The sequence below is a fragment of the Loa loa genome (assembly GCF_000183805.2).
Source record: "Loa loa unplaced genomic scaffold supercont3.22, whole genome shotgun sequence".
NCBI classification, from domain to species: Eukaryota; Metazoa; Nematoda; class Chromadorea; order Rhabditida; family Onchocercidae; genus Loa; species Loa loa.
The window spans coordinates 113,063-133,844 of NW_018108202.1; the positions used below are offsets into that span (position 1 = coordinate 113,063).

A 20,782-nucleotide genomic window follows, 5' to 3' on the forward strand; every position below is an offset into this window, starting at 1 on the left:
GATAAATCACCACAACGAATTTTTCCATTTTTTTGGGAAGGAAAACATAGCGATAGATTTACAGGAATCACTACGATAGATGCTGAGAAGATTCAGGCATTCTTCTATATGTTGGAATAATCTTATACGTCAAGTGTAACTGGTTATACGTGGTAGTTAAAGTTGTAAAATGCTATCAAGCCAGCTTAAATTTTCCACACCAAAACCCGCCACCATGCTTATTTCATTCGTTTGATCTTTTCCTCTTAACTTTCGTCCCCGTCAAATGGCCAATTAATTATACCTTAATGAACATATTAGTATCTCATCAATTTCATGTATGATTACTGGATAAACATGCCATTTGTAGTTTCTTCCTACTTTTACTTCTTTCATAAAATAATCGAAATGTGATAAATATGGTTGAACGTTGAAAACGATGACATTTTGATATTTGAAAGAAGGTCAACACTGTTTATTTAGAGGAATTTAAGGAAATTATAGAATTTGAAGAATGTTTCTTCCAGAAAATACGAACTGCGTACGATCGACCAATTTTTTCATATTAATTCAAAAAAGATGACATTACTGAATTAACTGGTGCAGGAAATAGAATTACTGAATTAATTCGAATGTGATTAGATTCTTCAGAAATCTTGCACAAAAGAATTAGAAATAATGAACGAAATGTTTTTTATTAAAAGTTAAATGTTATCACAGAAATTTATCTGTGCGAAATTGATATTGTGAGAAATAGGTCATCATATTACCATTATTTAGTAGAATGGAGACTGAGAAATCCAGTCATCATTTCGCAATATTTTCCAGTTTCATAACTTTACTGATTTGAAATAATTAGATATTTCAAATTTCATTACTTTAATCTTATATCATCAGAAATCGAAAGGATTGTTTTAATTCATGAAAGATAATGATAAATAGTCATTGTGTATTGATGGTATGATAACCGATTTGATGAAATCAGCAAAAGAACAGGTTGAATTCGAGTGGGACAATATATACTGTTCGATACGAAGTACTGGACAATGATATTTCCATTATTCTACTTCTCATGGTGTATATCACACTTTTATTTTTTAAAAGTAACCGGATCGGCATACGCAGTAGTAATACTTTTCAAGTGACATCTTTCAACTTTGCCAATCTTTGATGCGCTTAATTCTTTTTCATGATTTTGGATGAAAAAAACTCGACGATAGAATGTTTCCAGTTTTATCCGCTTTATAAAGTAGCAGTAGCATTGATAACAATAGTAATATTCGCAAATAAGTAAGGGAGAATTGTTGATATTTCAGGATTACTTACTACTGTTAATTTAATTTCTACCTATCACTGATTTCCATCTATTGCACTTTTCAATCGACCTAATTCATTTTAAATTTGTGAAATCCCTCTTTTCATTTTTTTCTTCACTTCCATTTTGTTCATTTTGTATATTGTTTGTTTGTTTCTATGTATAACCAGTAACTTCGCATCCCATTTCTTTATCAAATTTGTTTGAAAAATTTTCTAGAATCTCCAGATTATTTATTTGTCTCAGTTTTATCCCCGCATTATTATCATTATTGGGAATTGTTCAATGAATCAGGTCAACTTACTAATTATTTAATAATGATTGGTCAACTGTACGAATATCAGGTCAGTGACGATGAAATTCATTTTTCTATTACTCTTGCTGTTCGCCATTATCACTAATGTGAAATGTTTGTTTTCTGAAAAATTTTTTATCTCATTTCACTGAACTGTAATAACTAATAGGACTTCATTAGTCTTATGCCTCCGGAAACAATCTCAGTTGATTTAGCTAGCAAAAAGAAGCCAACAGAGTTAGCTAACTCTTCGATAGCCTAATTTGGACACTTGTCATAATCATTGTCATTTTAACCAAAGAATTTCCATGAATCTTTTGCTTGCATCCATATGGATAAAAAGTTAGATAGTGTAACCTTTTCTGAGTTTTTTAAGTGCTGCCTTTGTTTTAATTAACGCTTCAATTACTAGTAAATCATTGTAAATTACTATGATTTATAACACAGCAAATTTACCGCATTTCTTTCCATTCTTTTTTAGCTTTTCAAATTAAATTAATTGTAAATTTGTACTTTGTAATCAGATTCTCATTTTCCACAAATTTCTGCATTTTGTTGAACATTTAAAAATATGTTTAACTGTTAATCCTACCAGTAAACCGTTTATCAGCCTTGACGGTGTAGTCCTAATATTTCTTATAGCAATTAACAACTGGCAATGAAAACAGATTTTGAATTACCCAGAAAAAAATAATTCTCACTAATTCCAAAGATTGTTGAGTGTTGATGAATACATAACTCGTTTAAATATGATATCATTTGAATAAATTAGGAATTAACATACTTTAAAAAATCGTTTATTCGTAATTTTTGAAAGAGCTCCAAAATTTTCCAAGAGCTTTGTTCCATTATAGATTATGCATTCAATTAAAGTATAAACATACAATATATTTAAAATTGTTCCTAACTAATGAAAATCTATGCAACATATAATTAATTGCATTCATTGAAAGCATTAATTACTAGTCTGAAATTTCTAATGGATAAAACAATCAAACAAAATTAGTGAGAAATAATGATAAGCCACTTATACATGGAATCATTTTAAAATGACTAACTTTAAAATATCCATTGAACAAGTCATTCATTTGTTTGGTGTTACCACTCTTTCAGTTGATAACGTTTGTTCGGTATTCCAGTTAAATTTCAAGCAGCGAAAAATAGAAATATAACAAACTGAGTTTGAAAGTGAATCAGATCATCACTTTGTTTAATCTTCCAAGTTACGAAAAACATATAATTTAATGGAAGAAATTGATATTAGTATTTGTTAATGTAAGGAACTGTATGGAATTAAACAAAATATCTTAAATTATTTTCAAATTTGTTAATTTGCATCTAATGATAGCTTTCTGGAGGAATCTCGAAAAGTTCCGGAGAATGTTTGTCATAATAACCAAAAATTTTGCAAATTTCGGGCAACCATTGGTAAATGCATCATAAATAAGAAATGGATGGAATTAATTATTCCATTGCATGTAGTAAATGTCAACCTAAGCATTTTTAATTTTTTATTGTCAAATAAATCAGATAAATCATAAAAGAATGGAATAATTTGTTTTGAACCGTGGTATGTAATGGTACCTAAGTATTACCAATCATATGATATTGGTACCAATAAAACTATTCTAAACCACTCGTATCAATTGAAACCATCATCTCATTCGTTAAACTGTTCTTTCTTTAAATTTCAACCGTTATTGCTTGTTCACCTTGCAACCTTTCCGAAGGATCCATTCCACATTTCTCGGTTAATTACCATAGAAGAAAAAAAAGGAAGAAATGATGTTCCATTAAAATTTGGCTCCTTTTACCTGTTAGAAATCATGAAGTTAGCAGTTCTAAATCTTTTTTCTGTCCATCAATCAATTTCTTTTTCTTTTCTAAAGAATTGTCTTTTTTTTTCATTGAGACTAATTGAAATTGTCAAAACGGCACAACTTTATTCTTAAATTTAATATTAAAACTTGATCATTTTTTATCAAACAGTTCAATGACAAAAATAGCAATTTACAATAAAAATGTCACTTTTATGCGAACTTTTACATCCATTATTTCGAAAGAAAATTTGATTTGATCAGATGGATATTCATTTTAAAACAGATACAACAAGAACTTTTGCGCCCTTTGTCCTTTTTTTAAGGTACATATTTCAATTATTTGAAATAAAATGAATATATCCGAGAAAACAATGAAATGACAATATTTTATGTATTCATATTTACACATAATGTGCATACATTGAGCATATTAACTATCTTTTTTATGCAAATTTTTGTGGAAAAAAAAAATGATCATTTTGTTATACATATTGAAATTTAGTAAAAAGTGATGGGAATTTGAAGAGTTTTAATTCTGAAATGACAAAAAGAATCTAATAAATAAAATCACAGTTCCAATTTTTTGCAAGTTAATAAGTATTAATTTGCACGGATACGAAACCTTTAGCAAATCATATTATGACAATTTTCTTTCATAAAAAAAGAAATAAACCGTAAAAGTTTAAAATGGGAAATTAATCATTTAACTTTGAAATAAATTACTACGATAAAATGTGTAAAAAATTAATTATATTACTCAATTAATTTCATTGTAAGTTGTTAAAATAAACTATATAAGAAATCGTACCAATTATTTGATTAATTTTACCATAAATTAATCTTCTAACATATAGTCTTTGTTCATTAAGCCATAAACTCAGTGGTAAAAATTTTCTTTTCTATATTTTCAAAATTACAATTTTTCAATTTACTCATAAGTTAAGTTACTTATCTACGTACGAGTACGCATGCACTATATTAATTTTGGTCATCCAATGATGAATGCGGTATGGATGCATATCAATTGTCCTCGATCATGCATGCTCTGCAACGACATTCATTTCAATTTCAGTAAAGTTTCAAGCTAATTATATATCATCCATTAGAGGTAATTGAATTTGTTAATTAAACTTTCAGGCGAATAACGCCATGTAAATTAGGAAGTTGTAAGGTAATTCGAAAAGATGAATTTAGATTTATTGCAAATAAAATATTTCCATTTTCTTTGCATCGATCATTCTTTTATAATTTGATTAATTTGATAAATAAATTTTTGCAAAACTACAAATACATCTACAAGTCATACAATATCGATTGCTAATATATGTAAAATGAATGCTCGATTTGGATGTGTTTTACAGTTAGATGAAAATAATTGCAAGCAAAATTTATACTATCATCTTAGATTTCGAATTTTTGATGATACCTGCAATAATTTCCAATCACCACAAAACGGTCCTGCTTTTTCTACCGTATATTCACCTGAAACCACCACGATGCGACAACAGAATCAATGTGTCAACATATATGTTTCTTATCAACTTTTACCGTTTGGGCTCAATTTCAAGATGAGAATTCGAGTAAGATATGTTTAAGATGTGTTTTACTTTTCACTATGAGTAAACAACAATCGAATACTCTTGGCTTTTTAACTTCTTGGCCAAAATGACGATCATCACAGCATGAAGAATTTGAGGTAATCCATCTCAGATGATAAAATATTTCATTATTTAAAAGATCAGTACATTTTATTTGCATTGCAGCACACGACCAATGACACGAGAAATGTCACATTCAATGCTTTCATCAGGTATACAGGTTGGGACACATGTAAACAATTCATTTTCAGCAATTAAAACAACAAACCAAATAAATTAAACATATTTATTTATTAAATTTTACGTAATAAAATTCAGATATTTTTAATAACTATGAAATGATAATCATCGGAAAGTAAGCGTAATTTTAATAATCTTGAGGTCAAAGATTAAGACAGAAGAGACAAGAGGAGTTAATGGATGAGAAAAACAAAAGCTTCAATTCACTGAATCAAAAGGACAAACGAAAACTCCAGCATATTTCGTAATAAAAAGCTAAAAGAGATATGAAGTGAATCACCACCCATCTCAAAGCTGTGGTCAAAATTTGACCGCTTTCACGAATATTTAAATATTTATACCAATTTTTTTAACTTTCAAAAATCCCCAATTTGATTAAATAAGTGAAGAATTTGGTGCCAATTTAATTTTAGGTGACAAATGATTCAAATGTCTTTGCTGATGTAATGGGACCAATTTCTGAGTCACGATATGGCCAAGATAACAGTTCTAAACAACCAAGAATGTGCATTATATGAACCTAATTCTAAATACATGAATGTTTTGCATGATCCAACAACGTAAGCTTTTTTCACTTCCATTATGTAAATATGACAAAAATAAAAATCTGAATGTTACCTTTTTGAATTCCTAACAAAATTCATTCTCTTCATCTGCTAATATCTCCTAAAATTGATATTTATTGATTGTTTAATAAGTTTAAACTTTTAATCATTTATCAATATACCAGGTAGAAAATTTTCATATTTTGAAATAAATAAATATGTTTACTTTACTTTAACTTTTGCCAGTTTTACTTTATTGAAGTGTGATATGAAAAAGGAAACGAGATTACTTCACTAATGGTAAATGAAAAGAAATGTGATTACTTTACTAATAATAATTTTAGGTTTAGTATTTTTTAATGTTTACCAATGGCTCATTCTATCCCGCCATATAATTCAGGGAAATCATTCCCCCCCGTTAACAATACAATGAAAATTCGGCATATCTCGATGGTTCAGTGGTAAAATTCTTTATCATTTTTAGCAATAACAAATGCAAATTTTTGAGTATTCCAACATTAATATAACACGTTTAAATAGAATTACGGTCCTTTTGATTTGAACCAATTCATGTTCTGACAAGAAAATTTCATGAAGATACAGACTGTATTTTCTCTTCGATTGATAGCAATCAAAGTATCACCGCCGGTGATGATCGAGCAAATATATTTGTCGGTTTAGTCTATACTCCATGTACCGTAGCAGATATCTTCGAATCATTCAATGACCATCAATGACCAATGACCATATTTTCATTAATTTTGACTTTAGCAATGAAAACTGAATTTAAACAGCATTGTGAAAAATTTCGAAACTATTGGTAATCATTAATGTAAAATTTTAAACTTAATTTGTATCTTAGAATAGAAATAATCCCAATAATGACCTTAGGAAGAGTCTAACAATTGACATTTAGATTGACAAGTAATTCTCTATCTAGAGATTAACCATAAATAATTGATCGAGAACACTACTAATGCTGTGGTATAATTGAAGATAATATCAGTATTGTAAGGCTTAAATAAGAATTAGGATTAGGATTGAATTTTTTCAAGAAACACAACGAATAATTGGGGTTGCCATACAACATATTGCATATAAGGTTTCCCTACACCTTATCACTACAAGGTTTGTCTACGCCTTATCATTATTATTATCGTCATTATCATCATCATCTCTATCATCCTCACAGAGTTGTTATTTTTACTTACTTGTCAAAGTAAGCAACATGATGATGGAATGATGAAATGATTAGAAATAAAATTTTAGTATCAAATTAGATTAGGCTGTAAAGTTGAATAAGTTGTTGCACAATTTCTAGGATTATTTACCTCATATATTATTTAATGAACTAATCAGTGATTACGAAGGCTATGATAAAAACATGGATGTAACTATTAGTAACAAATTTACTGGATCTACCTTCCAATTTGGGCATGAAATGATACAGATTGGAATCTTTCTTTTTTGTTAGGTGTAGTGATAAGAATGCAATATTTGCATATAAACTTCTTCAAACTTCTTTTTTTAAAAACCAAAAATGTTGAAGGAAAACAGGAAAGAAATTCAGGAAATAGCCGTATCAGGAATAGATTGGTTTGGAAATAATTAACTGTTATCGGTGTTTGGTTGCCTATTAATTGAATGAATTACTGTTGAAAATTTATTGTAATTTTTTCGAAAATTTTTATTTTTTAATTGAAAATTACTTAATCTCTTTTCTAAAAAAAACCATCAAACAATCCTCTATTATATAAGTTTTTTTTTATTATTAAGATCTAATTTCTAGGAATTTTATCCATTTCTTGATTCATATTGGCAGTATATCGTTTAATGATAGCATGTTCAAAAGGATTCATCTCTTTGCTTATGGAATTGATAAGTTTAGCAGGAAAGATGCTATAAAGATACATTATATAAATTCAAAATTGCTAAGGAATTGATAAAAGCATTGCCAGAAAACTTAATTGTTAAAGTTGTTTTCAGTGAGAAAATAAACATGTTTAAATCAGTTCTTTGGTAACAATTATTCGTCTGAGTTTTTTTTTCTGTAAGTTACAATCCAATTAATTAATTGCTTCTGATACACATTAAGCTAATGGATTCTACAGGCTTATTCCAGCAATAACTGAACGAATATTTGGCAATTCTGATCTTAGATCTATCAATATTCAACATTAACGTGACCATGGAATACATTACCTGGATATGTTGTTTGACAAACATTTTGTAAAATGTCAAATGTGTGGACATTCGATGATCTCAACACCATAATTAAAAATTCAATTTTATGTTCAAATCCTTGGTTATGTGGGTAAGTATTGTTTAATTACTTATAAAAGTTTTAAAAATAAGAGATTGTTATTGTAGTAGATAATATTTACTGGTTTTTATGAACATACAATCCTATAGATAAATTCCTCAGTCATAAACGTGAAAACCGTGAGTATAACACGTTCTCTCTTCTCAAACTAAACTTTATTTAAAAAACTTTTTATTTAAAATTTCTTTATTAAATGTATCTGTCATTTGAAGAAAATATTGATTTGTATGTTGGCGGCTAATTGGAAGATCCAGTAGAAGGTGCTTTTGTTGGATCTACTCCAGCCTGTATCATTTTAGAGTAATTTAGAAAATTACGAAATGGTGGCAAGTAAGAGAATGAATTTTCGAATTTCATTATTTCAGTAATTTTATAGCAGGCTTAAAGTTTGACTAATTAGAATAATTGGTATGTGTTGTCTTTTTTGCTCTAATTTATCAATAATTAATTTATTGTTGAATAATCAATGTCTTTTTTTATAGATTCTATTATGAAAATGCCGAAATTCTGGAAGAGATCCAAGTCGGGGAAATCAAGAAACTCAATCTTTTACAAATAATCTGTGATTTGGGTGAAAATATTCGACAGATACCGTTAGAAGCATTTAATCAAAGCGGAGCACTTGACCTCATATCAAGTGATAGGAATACCATCCCCAGGTTGGAACATCTGGAAAGATGATCAAATCAAATGTTACATCTTCCACTACTCTTCTTCCTCTCTCTCTCTCTCCCTCTCATTCGAAAAAAAGAGATTCATTTCTGGAGAGCACTTTGATCAATTATGATTGATTTGAACGAATTACAAAAACGAAGGTATGATTAGAAAGGTGAATCTAAGCATGGATAGTAATTGCTTTTTTCTTACTTAATGGGAAAGGAAGAAATAAGGAAACTTGTTATGAAATTAGTAAATTAAATTATTTAATTAATTCGAATAAAAAGTTGCCACTTCAAGTTAATTAATATCATTCATTCATAAAATAAGTTTTTCCTAATAATTTTCTAAATTCTTACTTTTAAGAATTTCAAGGTCAAATATTGCGATTTTTTTAAAAATTAAACGCTTTCTGTTGTGATTTACATAAGTAATTTTATCCGTAAACAATTAATGTAATAAACTTTTTATTTGAGCAATTCATAGAGATTACGTTAATTTTGGCTTAGATTAATTAAATTTTTGGAAAACTTAGAAATAGTAGACTTAAATTTCGTGTGTTCTACATCATTGATCGATATGAAACTGTGATTTGATCTTTGACGACAAACGGAAATTTGCAAACTCTTACTTTAACTTATTCAAATTGTACTTGGAGGTACCAAAATCATTTTTGCGATAAGTAAATTGACAGGTGACAAATATTTATTTTGTATTTTAGTAAGTTAACATATCCATGTTATCAGATCAATGTTAAGAAAATCGATTCATTGTTATTCTCTTTAAAACACTTTTCTTCTATTCAAACGAAAATTACTCATACTTTATATTCACCTTAAATGAAAATAATCATTAATTATTGGTATTTGTTAATTCATAAAAAATATTTGCTCATTTGAGTTTATTAATTGTTTGTTATTGAAATATTTTAATTATATTGTTGATATTTGCATATAAATTTATTTTCAAAAATGTTATTTTCATTTTTCAAATAAGAATGAACAATTGAAGGATTGAAATGCTGCACTATTTGCAATATTTATTATATCATTTAAATGGAATAAAAAGTGAGTTTAATTAAATATCAGAATAAAATCAATCATTTAGGGTAAGGAGAAGTTTTCCTTCTTAAATTTCATTTCTTTTGGTAACAATGGAAAAAGAAATTTTCGTCTCAAAAATTTCCAAAACAGACACAAACGAAAATTCTAAAAAAAAAAGTGCATGGAAGAGTTCTCAGTGGTTAAAATTGTCTTCATTTATTACCATCTTTTAACAAACACAAAATCTAATTAATATTATTATGTCACAACTAATTAGTTATACTTTCAATCTTATTGTTGCTCCATATTCAGTTTGTATTTGATACATCAAATCATTCCCTTGTTGTTATTTGAAAATTTTCGTTAAACTTTTTCTGTAAATTTAACATTAAATGAAAAGATAAGTTATTAGGTCATTTCATGAACTTGAAATATTCATTTTTGCAATATTTTGAAGTGAAAAACTATTGAGGAAATATCTCCGAACTGTAATATAATAGCAACATATGTTAGCAGCAGTAAAATAAGCTGAAAGTAAACTTTGTTTGAAAAGAAAAATTAAACAGAATTGAAAAGGACTAATAAATTGATAAGTTAGTTTAAATAGTTGAATATCCGGAAAATCAAGTGTAATGCTCCTTTTGAAAGTGGCGTACTTATCCGATTAAAGCATAAATTTTTTGAAAGAGGCTTACTGTAGTACTTGATACTTAATTAGTACGTGATACTTAATCTATTCGTATATTACGCCAATGATTGACTACTGACGGTGCTTCATTTAAGTCGAAAAATTTCGATAAAAGAGGAATAAATGTCATGTTACGACGGAAAATCCACTCGCCGTAAAGGTCATTTCAGTTTGTGTGTAAACAATAAAAATAAACACTCAAAAAACGTGATGCCTAAACAGTTTTGAACGAATTTTCTTTAATTCCTTCATTAATTAACTTTAATCGATAAAAAACAATGATCGAATATTTTAATATATCTTTGCGGAAAAATTTTTGGATCTGAAAATAGCTAAGAAAGATTTGGAAAAAATGTTCAGGCTTAATTGCTGCCAATTGCTATTTGCATATTTAATTGGTCAGGTTTTCGATTTAACTGATTTTGAAACATAGTAGTATCAATTGCCACGGTTATCTAATTCTGTAAACACATAAGATGACTATGAAAAAAGATGTGGACTACTGTATTTGGGAGCTGCTAACATTACAGTATTACAAAAATTGAATTATGCTGTTGAATTAATTCTATTGGAAACAAAAATGGAAAAATTAATGATAACAATTTTCAAATCTAAAAGAAAAAATTGTTTGTTTCTATTGTTTGTTTATAAGCTTTTTTATACTTCGCAAAATAAAGTTCACATAGTTGATCTTTGCATATACAATAGAATAAACCTTATGCTATCGAATACGGTACATATTTATACAATACGGGGTAAATATGTTAATATGGTACGTTGCGTTAATACGGTACCTATCCAGTCTTTGTTTCACCTTTATTTTGTTAACAAGTATACAGTATGGAGTTTTCATCTTTACTACTTTTATTTTTAATTATTTTTTAATGAGTGACTGTAACGGTACTGCATTAACAATGGAAGACAAAAGATTTATAGTAGTTAACTATTAATTAAATTAGTTAATTTTTTTTTGAATCTTACTTATTTGAAATATTATCTTACAATGCATGATTTTTCTAATTTCCTTCAGAAATATGAAATGAAATTGTTTCCGAAAATACTACCAGCTATGACCGCTAATGACCACTACAATAGCCAAGAAAATGGTCAGATCAATCATTTTTTACAAACCCGATGTTGAAAGTTGGGATCATATGCAACTATCTGTTGTGCAATAGTTTTAATCAATCGATTAAAATGAAAAATTGCATCTAAAAGAGAAATAATGGACAAATCCTACCACTAAAAATAATCATTTGGAACATTATTTTTTATCAGAAGGATGATAAATGATTATAGTATAGAGTTATGTGTTGATTTTGAAATAACAAAGTGTTATAGTGATATTTAAAGGTCAAATGTTATCGGTGTTATTAATGCTATGTCTGCTATGAAAAAATTATCGATCAGACTTACCATGAACGATTGCAAATGCAAAATTAGCATTAAGACGGATGTTTCTGCTACAATAGAAGTTGAATAACAAAAATTCAAATTTGAAGTAATTAATATATTTAAAATATGCACTTATTATGACACATAAACAATTTAAATCGTAATTACTATGACATTTTGGAAACTTTACGAGAATTGATCGCAGTAATGACAGTAGTGATTTAACAAGATTAAGCATGATTGTCATAATCAGGATATTGTAGATCATGAGTGGATACCTCCATGAAGGATTTTCCGAGTAGGAAGTTAATCTCATTTCATATTGCTGACTCATTATCGATTCTACTTTATGATAATCTCGTTGAGAACATACTCTTTTAAATTTTAATTTCAATGATTTCAAGATCTCTGGTAAAATAATAAAAAATCAATAATTTTCATAATGGCTCAAAAAGTATTAACAAATGAGTAAATTCTCAAATTTATTAAAGAACTTTGAAGTGGTCTGAGCGCTTATTGACATAAGAGATACCGCGGAAAACTTCACGGAAAAATTAGCTAGCTGAATACCTATGGCATCTTGTTGATCAAACTAATCTAACTTTCAAATTACCTTACAATTTTGCAGTATTATTAAACTCTTCAAGATATTTCTGAAAGTTTAGTCGACTACAAGTAGAAATTTTACACTTCTGTAAGCGCGTTCATTTAATTTCGTATGAAGTGATACGAAATTAATGCAGGAAAAAATTTTTCACTTACCGGGAAGGTTGAAAGAAAAATGAAAGATTCCGGAAATAATGGAAATTACGAAATGTTTTCAAGAAGTGATTCCGTTTTGATTCAAATTTACCTCTAAAGTCATGAAAGATTTATTGGATGGCATTAGTGATATTGATTCTTCTAAGAAGCTAAAATGTTTTTTACAATGAAAATAGCAAGAATTACTGAATTACATTCTAAAACTGATCCTATCCAAGTTTATGTTTTGCTTCATTTCAACAGTAAATACTATAAATATGAAAAATGAAGCATGTCCCAAAATTTTGGTGCTTATTAAGCAAATTTAAATTATATAAATTAAAATTTAGGTTTGTTTAGCATAAATTCAATAAATTCAATTTACTTTTTGACTTCCAGGACATTTTACTTGACTTGACCGGAATCATTTCGAATAAATTTGACGAAAACTTTAACCGAAAGTGGAAAATCACGGAATATTTTCCATATTTTTTGAAACGTTCCAAGTGACGCATCGTATCTGAAACAATTAAGAATGAAACAATTCATTGAATTTGTATGTTAAATTCTCAGAAATTCATAAAATCCTAGGAACTCCAATTTTCGGCAGTATCAGCTACAGTATCAGTAGCACTCATGATTTTGCACAATTACAGAGCCAGAAATCATCTTTAGATATGTCGTAACAACACGCTGAATACATGAACCAGATGACAGATTACAATCAGTAACAATTCATCATCCATCATCCAGTCTTACCCAATAGAATGTGGCTCAAAGGTCAGATTGAGGTCAGATTTGGGAGTAGTCATGGCAGTTGAAAAATCTCAAAAATGAGCATTTCGAGAGCGTAATTAAAAATATATTGGAAGGAAATGAATCGTAGTGTTAGCCCGTTACAGCTAGAATCATTGCAGCTATAAGCGGTCTGTTCAAAAATAATAAATGTTCCTTAAGATGAGAAAAGGGAATTCCGTTTAGAATCATTTTGAAAGAATAAGGAAGCGCAAAGATTTGAATCGAAAAAAAAAAAGATAATTAATGGGAGTAAATTAGCTGGAAACCGTCGTACGATTTCATTTCCATTTATCATCAATGTTACGTTTAAATGAAATGTCAAAAAAAGTATAACAAAAGATAAGGGTAATAACATCTCTAGTAATAACAAAATTCCTTTCATAATCTGTAAATATTGCTTTCATTGGCAGTGGTGAGTGGATTTCATCAAATGGTAGTTAGCTGATAAGAGCCGAATTCAAAAGTCTATCAAGTTTAAACTAATCAAGACAAGTTTGATTGCTAACTTTGTTATACCAAATGATCATCCAACTTGAAGGAATTTCCATTTCATTTCTTTTTCGTCATAACTTTCCATTGATTAGAATAAATCTAAAATGCTTGAAACGAAACTTATTACGTTTTGGTGAAAATTCAATTGATATTGGAGCCATTTATTTTTGCTATTTATTGCAATTTCAAATTTATTCTGATTAATACAATCAATATCGAACATTCCGCATCCCGTATTTCCATCATTCACTTCTTACTTCTTAGCATGCAATGCAACAACAAAGCATGACGGCAAAAGCATAACAAAAATTACAATATTCAACGAAAACCCTCTCTCTCTCTCCTGATGGCATACAAGAATACAGCAAGAGGTGGAAAGGTCAAAAGGTTAATAGCGAATGTTCTGGACAACATTTCTGAAAATGGGTTACTGAGTGGTACTTTAATATTCCCTTTCCTTTTCCGTATATATATGTATAACAGGGATTATTTAGCGTATACAATAGCTGTTTGTAAGTATACATAATTTTTAGTAAGAGGAACTACAAGTATACATTTGCAGTGATAGCAGAATTCTTTACAAATTTGATGAAAATGAACTTTTAAAACATTCAAGTCTGTTAAAGGATAAATTGTCCCTTCTTGATTCAATTTACAGTAATCAATACCTTCATGCACCAATTATGCGTTACATTCAGTACTGATGTTTAAGCGACCTGTCCACCTGTCCGCAAAATGAACTGACCTGTCCACAAAATGATTGGTTATTTGTTTGAATGGTACTTGTATAAGAAAGTATATCTTAATGTCTTCAGCAACAGTAAACTGTGTAAAGTTGAGTCATTCCCATCAGTTGATATCTTTTAATGTTTAATAAATGCTCAAAGCATATGATTTTTTATTCTTTCGTTTACATTCCAAGTATAACGGGGAGGCAAAAACATTCACATAGTTTTCGAATTCAAATTTGATCAGAAAATGAAAATTCAATCTTTTGATAACAAATAATGTCATTCTGTCTTCATCAAAAAGGAGCAAAAAAGAAGCAAATAACTATTGTGTTTTTCTATTCAATGTAAAATGTCAGCAAAAATAAAAAGGCATAAACGTAAAATAGGAAAGGAACAAAGTAGTATTACACTATTACCGACCAAATATCAAAGGTCAGTTAAGATGCGAAGTGAGTACTCAAAAAGTAACTTATCATGGCCACAGTTAAAAATGAGTTCCCTTAACAGATAGGATTCCTCTGAGATATTTCGACAAAAATATAATATAATTCTTGGTGTGGAAAATTAGGAGTACATTTGACGGCGCTGAATTTTTATGCTCAAATTTGCACTGATAACATTAACTTCCGATCGGCGCCCTAAGGAAAAATCAACTATCTAATTTAAAATTAGTGAAGCAAAATTATGCAATTAAATTGGAAAAATTCAAATTGTATAATTTTTTGAAAAATGAGCCGAATTCTTCATTATGCGTTTACACTTATCTTCATCTGCTTTACTGGACTTCTCATCATTAAATTCATGCAAGATCTCTGAAAAAAAAGAAAACCATAAACAAATAATAAGAACTAACAAACTAAAAATGTTTTGGGTAATGATCAAACAATCTTAATATCTCAGGAACAGAGAAAAACAGCCTATCAATTAAATTTATTCTTCTACGATACGCATAAAAGATGAAATATCAATAGTAATATTCCAATATAAAAATCGATCATAGGCCAACTGAAAGCAAATGTCAGCAAACGGAAATTATTAAATACATTTTGATCTAAACTTAAAACGTTAAAAAACAAGTGAGAAAATATAGAAGTCAACATACGTAGTTTTCAACGGGATACCATCACCATCAGTCTTATTTTCTTTCATATAACTGGGTGGCTGATCCGGAATTTGGAAGCCAATAAAGATGAAATATGACCAAGCTGCAGCTATTGCACCAAAGAACGGTGCTACTATCGGAATCCAGAAATAGTAGTTATGATAACTGCAAAAAAATTAACATTAAGATATCGGAAAGGCTTTTAATGAACAGTATTAGCAAATCCAAATCAAGTTACCTTAATTACAACTTTAACACATATAATAACTCACTGAAATTCAATTTGATTACTTATTGTCATTAATATCAACATTAACGATCATCAAATATCAAATCATCGAGTACAGCCATTAAACCAAACGATAGATATATAATATGAAAAGTGTTTGTTTGTATATGAATCATCGATCGTAATTATTCAAGAAAAAAAAAAACGAACAACATTAATTCACCATACCTAAAAACTTCCCAACCATATCCAATCATAGCAGCGAAAACTCGTGGCGCAAAATCTCTTGCTGGATTAATCGGATAACCAAGATTCATTCCGAATCCCATGCCAATTGTTGCAATAAGTAGTCCAATAAGAATAGGATGAAGTGAAGATGGAATTTCCATACGTTTATCTGTGATCACACATACAAAAAGAGCCAAAAATCCTGTACCAACAAACTGAAATGAAATGTTATGTTCCATTCATTGTTCGTCAAACGTTTGACAATATATTTATGTTTTTCAACTAAATTTAAAAGGCAGCAATGAGAAATGATAGCAAGGAAATGCAGTAATGAGAAATGCAAATTTTGCATAAATCTTTTTTTTAAATTTTAATGAAATTCAACTTATAGAATTTAGTATTTTACTAATGAATTGCATTTAAATAAGTCTATAAGGTGATAACAAACACTGCAATGGTGAATTATAGCCGTACAAAACTTGAGAAAGTTTTTTTTAAGTTTCGAAATTTTTAAATTCAAGTTCTTCGAAAATGTTTCGAAATTTAGAATGGAAAACATGGGAATGAATTTGCATCAGATTAATGAAAATAGGCTTAATTACTCAAGAATATAGTTATACTATAGAATGCTGATTACCTGATCCCAGAATGCGATAGTATTTGAAAGATGAGGTGCTGGCATTGAGGTGAACAATGTCGCTGTACCATTCGGACCCGTTGCAATGCGAAGATCACCCAAGACGTGATGAGTCTGATCTGAAATTGCTTTTTATTATTAATCAGAAATGTTAGCGACTAATGACAAATCAAAAAATGTTTAATTATTAAATTGAAAATAATACCTAAATAGACAGTGTACGCAAATGCTGTTCCAATGAAAGCACCAAGAGTTTGCATGATGCAGTAGTAGAAAAAATGTGAGAGAGGCAATTTCCCAAGAGTATAAAACATTAGTGAGATTGCTGGATTCATATGTCCTCCTTAAAATGAAGTAAAAGTGCTGAAGAATATCAAAAGAAAAAAACTAGGATTACTTCTTCGCAATATATATATATATATATATATATATATATATATAATCCTAATATCAAAATTTCCCTTTTAAAAGGTTTGTCTAATAATTGTAAGCTTAATATATAAGAAAGGTATTGGCCAGCGTAAAAGTCCCACCACTATGAGATATTAGTCATTTGAAATATAAACATTTATGATAAAATACTATACAGAATTTCATTAAACAACAATTCCCTTAGGGCTGACCTTAGAACTTGTATGAAAATTTTGAAGGCAGTTCGAAATCCCATTTACCACAGGTAAATGGCAACTTATCAACATGCATCATCGTATCTTTCAAAATTTCCAAGTTCCTGTTCCATATCAGTTATTCTTATCACAAAAAAAACTTGATACCATACCTGATGTCTTCGAGCAAGCATAAACACACAACATGATCGTAAATCCCCATCCGAAATTCACTTGTATCCATGTATTCAACTGTTTATGCGACAGATCCAATTGATGCACTATACTAATGCCGAAAAACTAAAATATTTTTTTTCTCTTTCTGCATTTAATTTACTATCATAACTCATTTTTTCTCCTCAAAAATAAAATTCATTATTTCAACATAATTTTTCTGTTTCAACGATTAGAAGTTAATTTTTAAGAACAACGCATCAGTTCCAAGAAAAGTTTGTTCATTTTTTTTTTTAAACGAATTTCACTATATTCATTCATGTCACATTGACTTAGAATTAGGTTTGTTTCTATGAGAATAAAATAACAACACTTCCACATCATATATTACTAGATTGTATTATTTTTCATCAAATGATAACTGATAGAAAGAAAGAAATGAACCATTCTTATACTTCTTCTTCAAATTTCATTTAATGAGTTGAATTCGGAAAATTTTTTAACTGTAAAAGTAAGCTAAAAATCATCAAAATTGTCTGCAAAAAAAATGGGAAAAAACCTTCCAATTCATTTATTTCTTGCAACTTTTTCTTTTTGATAAGTTAACGTTGAAAATTATGTAAACATCAATAAGTGTGCACTAGAAATTGTACTTGATGAAGCATAACATATGCATGGGAAAGTGGTATTTATGTTAAAACAAACTTCAGCATAACTTTGTTGTTTCAAATAATTTATTGCAACATAAAAACAGTTAACAAGTCATTTTTAATTAAGAAAAGACTTCCTTTTCTCCTAGATATGTCCCATAAATGATGAAAAAATTTGTTATAAAAGAGCTTATCTAGCACTTTATAGTTAGATCAGAATGCTATGCTCACACTGATAGTAGTCATAGTTCAGTGATAAGTAAGAGACAACTATGTTGGATACTAGTATGGGACAAATTTCCATGAATGTTTTAAAAGAGACAAAAAAAAAGACAAATCTTACCAGTAATAGCAAGGTACAATAGAATTCGGATAAACAATTAACAATGGTACGATTCTCAATGTGGAATATTCGTCGAGCTTTTTCCAGTGGTGAATCCATCATTTTATCGTCTGATAAATTCTAAAAAAAAAAAGGAACCTTTTCAGAAGGAATAAATTTGGAAATGATAAGAAAAAGTTAGAACGATGAGTAATTGCTAGCACTGATAACAATTAAAACATTCTTAATACTGAAATATAATCAGATCAGAATCAGAAGTGATCACAGCTGATAGAGAAATTGAACAGAACGAGAAAAAGCTTCAAACCAAAAAATTTTACAGACTTCAACCATGATCTATTTATGCTACTATGAAAAGGATGATATAAGTGATAACTTATCAGTTACAATAAGTGATTATTGTTAAGAAGAAATATAATCAACTCAATGCAAAAAGTATATTTATAGTTTTGGCTTCCTTTCGAGCATATTTTAATATGTACTTTGCTCCTTCTTCATTTTACTTCCCCTCCCAGTTCAATGAAGAAGTGCGCTTTGCTCAGAATGACGCATTCAAAAAGAACAGTTGAAGAAATTCGCTAGTTTTAAAGAATTCAATTCACACGTCTAACTTTAAGAAAAAAAAAAAGCTCGTTTTTTTTTTTTGTAAAAACATACCATTCTCTTTATTAAATAAATTTAAAAGAACTTTCACTTCCTTCCTTTTTCTTTTTTTTTTTAAAAATATTAGTTCCTCGCCCTTTTTATAAGCATACAAATACAATTAAAGGACAATTAATTAATTTCTTCAAAAAAAAAATAATCCATTTTGTAACTTTTTATCTTCATTTAGCAATAATTACTCAATAAATAATAAAAGTTATTTAACTGAAGTTTTCAAAATTTAAAGTATAATTTTAATCAAATAGATAATTATCAATTGTTTTTCTTTTTTAACATAGTTAAGGATTATTTCATCTTAGGGAGAGAAAAAAAAAAGAAAAAAGCTTATAATATATTTCAATGATATTGGAGAACAGAAGTGGGGAAACAAGAAAAACTAAATGTTACTAAATCTTCATTTTCATAACATTATGATTGATTTCGATGTAAGCATTCACTGATTACAGTGATTATGACTAATCGAACTGATCATTGATCAATAACATCCATTTTATGTTCAAATCAATCTTCCGTATTTAAAAAAGTTTGCTCAGAAATGAACTGTACAAACAAAATAGTACACAAATTCTTTCATCCATTCACTTCACTGTACTTTTTTTCTTTTAAAATACGGGAAAAATTGTACTATTTTGAATGAAAAATGACTGCAAAAATGAAACAATCCTTTTAGAAGTTTTTATAAATCATTCAAACATATTTGAAATTGAGTAAAAAAAAACTTAACTTGAGTAAATTAAATTCAGTAAATTTGAAAATTCAAATGGGACAACAATGAAATTTCTACTCAGAGAGTAAAGAAAAAAAGTAATAGTAACCCACTCTGTAAATGTAAGCCTTCCTTTTTAGCTCAAAAAAAAGAAAAAAAAAATCCTCTAGTGAATGAAAGTTTAAAAATAAATTTTGGAAAGAAGTTTTTATTAAATGATGAAAAGAATTCTCTATATTGTGGCAAATGAAAAAAGAAAATTCAGGTCACATCCTTATCAATAATAATGTAAAATTGGTGTATGAAATGTAAGATATGAAAATACATTTTCATTGAATTATTAGTGAATGACCATTGGTCATCATGATGATAATAAGAAGGAAATGACCATAATGATATTTATCCGAGTAGAAAAAAGAAAAAAAAATCTATGCGGATTAGTTGAAGTGCCACAAGTGGCGCTTATGGTGAAAAGGCTGAAGAATGAAAGGAAAAAAAAAAAAAAAGGAAAAGTATTGATATGCGTGAAATTGTCAGCCTGAAATGAAGCATAGACATATAGAAATTTATCGAAAATTTCGAAAGAATAGGATAAATTAACTCGATGGAATGTTGAAGAGAGATAGAGAAGGCGGAAAAGGACTGACTAGGCTCGACTTCTTTTGCTTATGTACCTGGCCTTAATTTACCATTTCCTGTCTTGTCTTATTTTTTTCCTTGTGAGAAAAGAGAAAGCGGTGACAGAGAGAAAGAGAGAGAGAGAGAGAGAGAGAGGAGGAAGAGAG

The 20,782-nt window shown here is 28.6% G+C and overlaps 5 protein-coding genes across 5 annotated transcripts in view; 3 read left to right on the forward strand and 2 right to left on the reverse strand.

Moving 5' to 3' along the window:
- Nucleotides 1-1,611: 1,611 nt before the first annotated feature.
- LOAG_01616 (hypothetical protein) lies at nt 1,612-5,765 on the forward strand (the record flags this gene model as incomplete). Its single annotated transcript, XM_003137155.1, has 6 exons — nt 1,612-1,638; nt 4,354-4,416; nt 4,547-4,560; nt 4,815-4,989; nt 5,147-5,239; nt 5,661-5,765. 6 exons carry the CDS (start codon nt 1,612-1,614, stop codon nt 5,763-5,765), a joined length of 477 nt encoding a protein of 158 aa, XP_003137203.1.
- Nucleotides 5,766-6,161: 396 nt separating this feature from the next.
- On the forward strand, nt 6,162-7,404 carry LOAG_01617 (hypothetical protein; the record flags this gene model as incomplete). Its single annotated transcript, XM_003137156.1, has 3 exons — nt 6,162-6,253; nt 6,831-7,011; nt 7,342-7,404. 3 exons carry the CDS (start codon nt 6,162-6,164, stop codon nt 7,402-7,404), a joined length of 336 nt encoding a protein of 111 aa, XP_003137204.1.
- A 622-nt stretch (nt 7,405-8,026) lies between these two features.
- Nucleotides 8,027-8,796, forward strand: LOAG_01618 (hypothetical protein; the record flags this gene model as incomplete). The annotated part of the gene is made up of 2 exons (XM_003137157.1): nt 8,027-8,106; nt 8,598-8,796. 2 exons carry the CDS (start codon nt 8,027-8,029, stop codon nt 8,794-8,796), a joined length of 279 nt encoding a protein of 92 aa, XP_003137205.1.
- A 789-nt stretch (nt 8,797-9,585) lies between these two features.
- LOAG_01619 (hypothetical protein) lies at nt 9,586-13,277 on the reverse strand (the record flags this gene model as incomplete). Its single annotated transcript, XM_003137158.1, has 7 exons — nt 9,586-9,606; nt 10,281-10,343; nt 11,635-11,714; nt 11,920-11,966; nt 12,177-12,306; nt 13,025-13,159; nt 13,235-13,277. 7 exons carry the CDS (start codon nt 13,275-13,277, stop codon nt 9,586-9,588), a joined length of 519 nt encoding a protein of 172 aa, XP_003137206.1.
- Nucleotides 13,278-14,815: 1,538 nt separating this feature from the next.
- The window catches only part of LOAG_16826 (hypothetical protein), a 19,978-nt gene continuing 14,011 nt past the window's right edge, over nt 14,816-20,782 (reverse strand). Inside the window, exons 3-9 of the mRNA XM_020449485.1 lie at nt 18,629-18,748; nt 17,635-17,761; nt 17,062-17,199; nt 16,857-16,975; nt 16,220-16,434; nt 15,763-15,927; nt 14,816-15,472 (exon numbers count right to left, since the gene is read on the reverse strand). Of these exons, the coding sequence (XP_020306972.1) occupies nt 15,460-15,472; nt 15,763-15,927; nt 16,220-16,434; nt 16,857-16,975; nt 17,062-17,199; nt 17,635-17,761; nt 18,629-18,748 (897 nt within the window). The 3' untranslated portion in view covers nt 14,816-15,459. The remainder of the gene's footprint in view (nt 15,473-15,762; nt 15,928-16,219; nt 16,435-16,856; nt 16,976-17,061; nt 17,200-17,634; nt 17,762-18,628; nt 18,749-20,782) is intronic.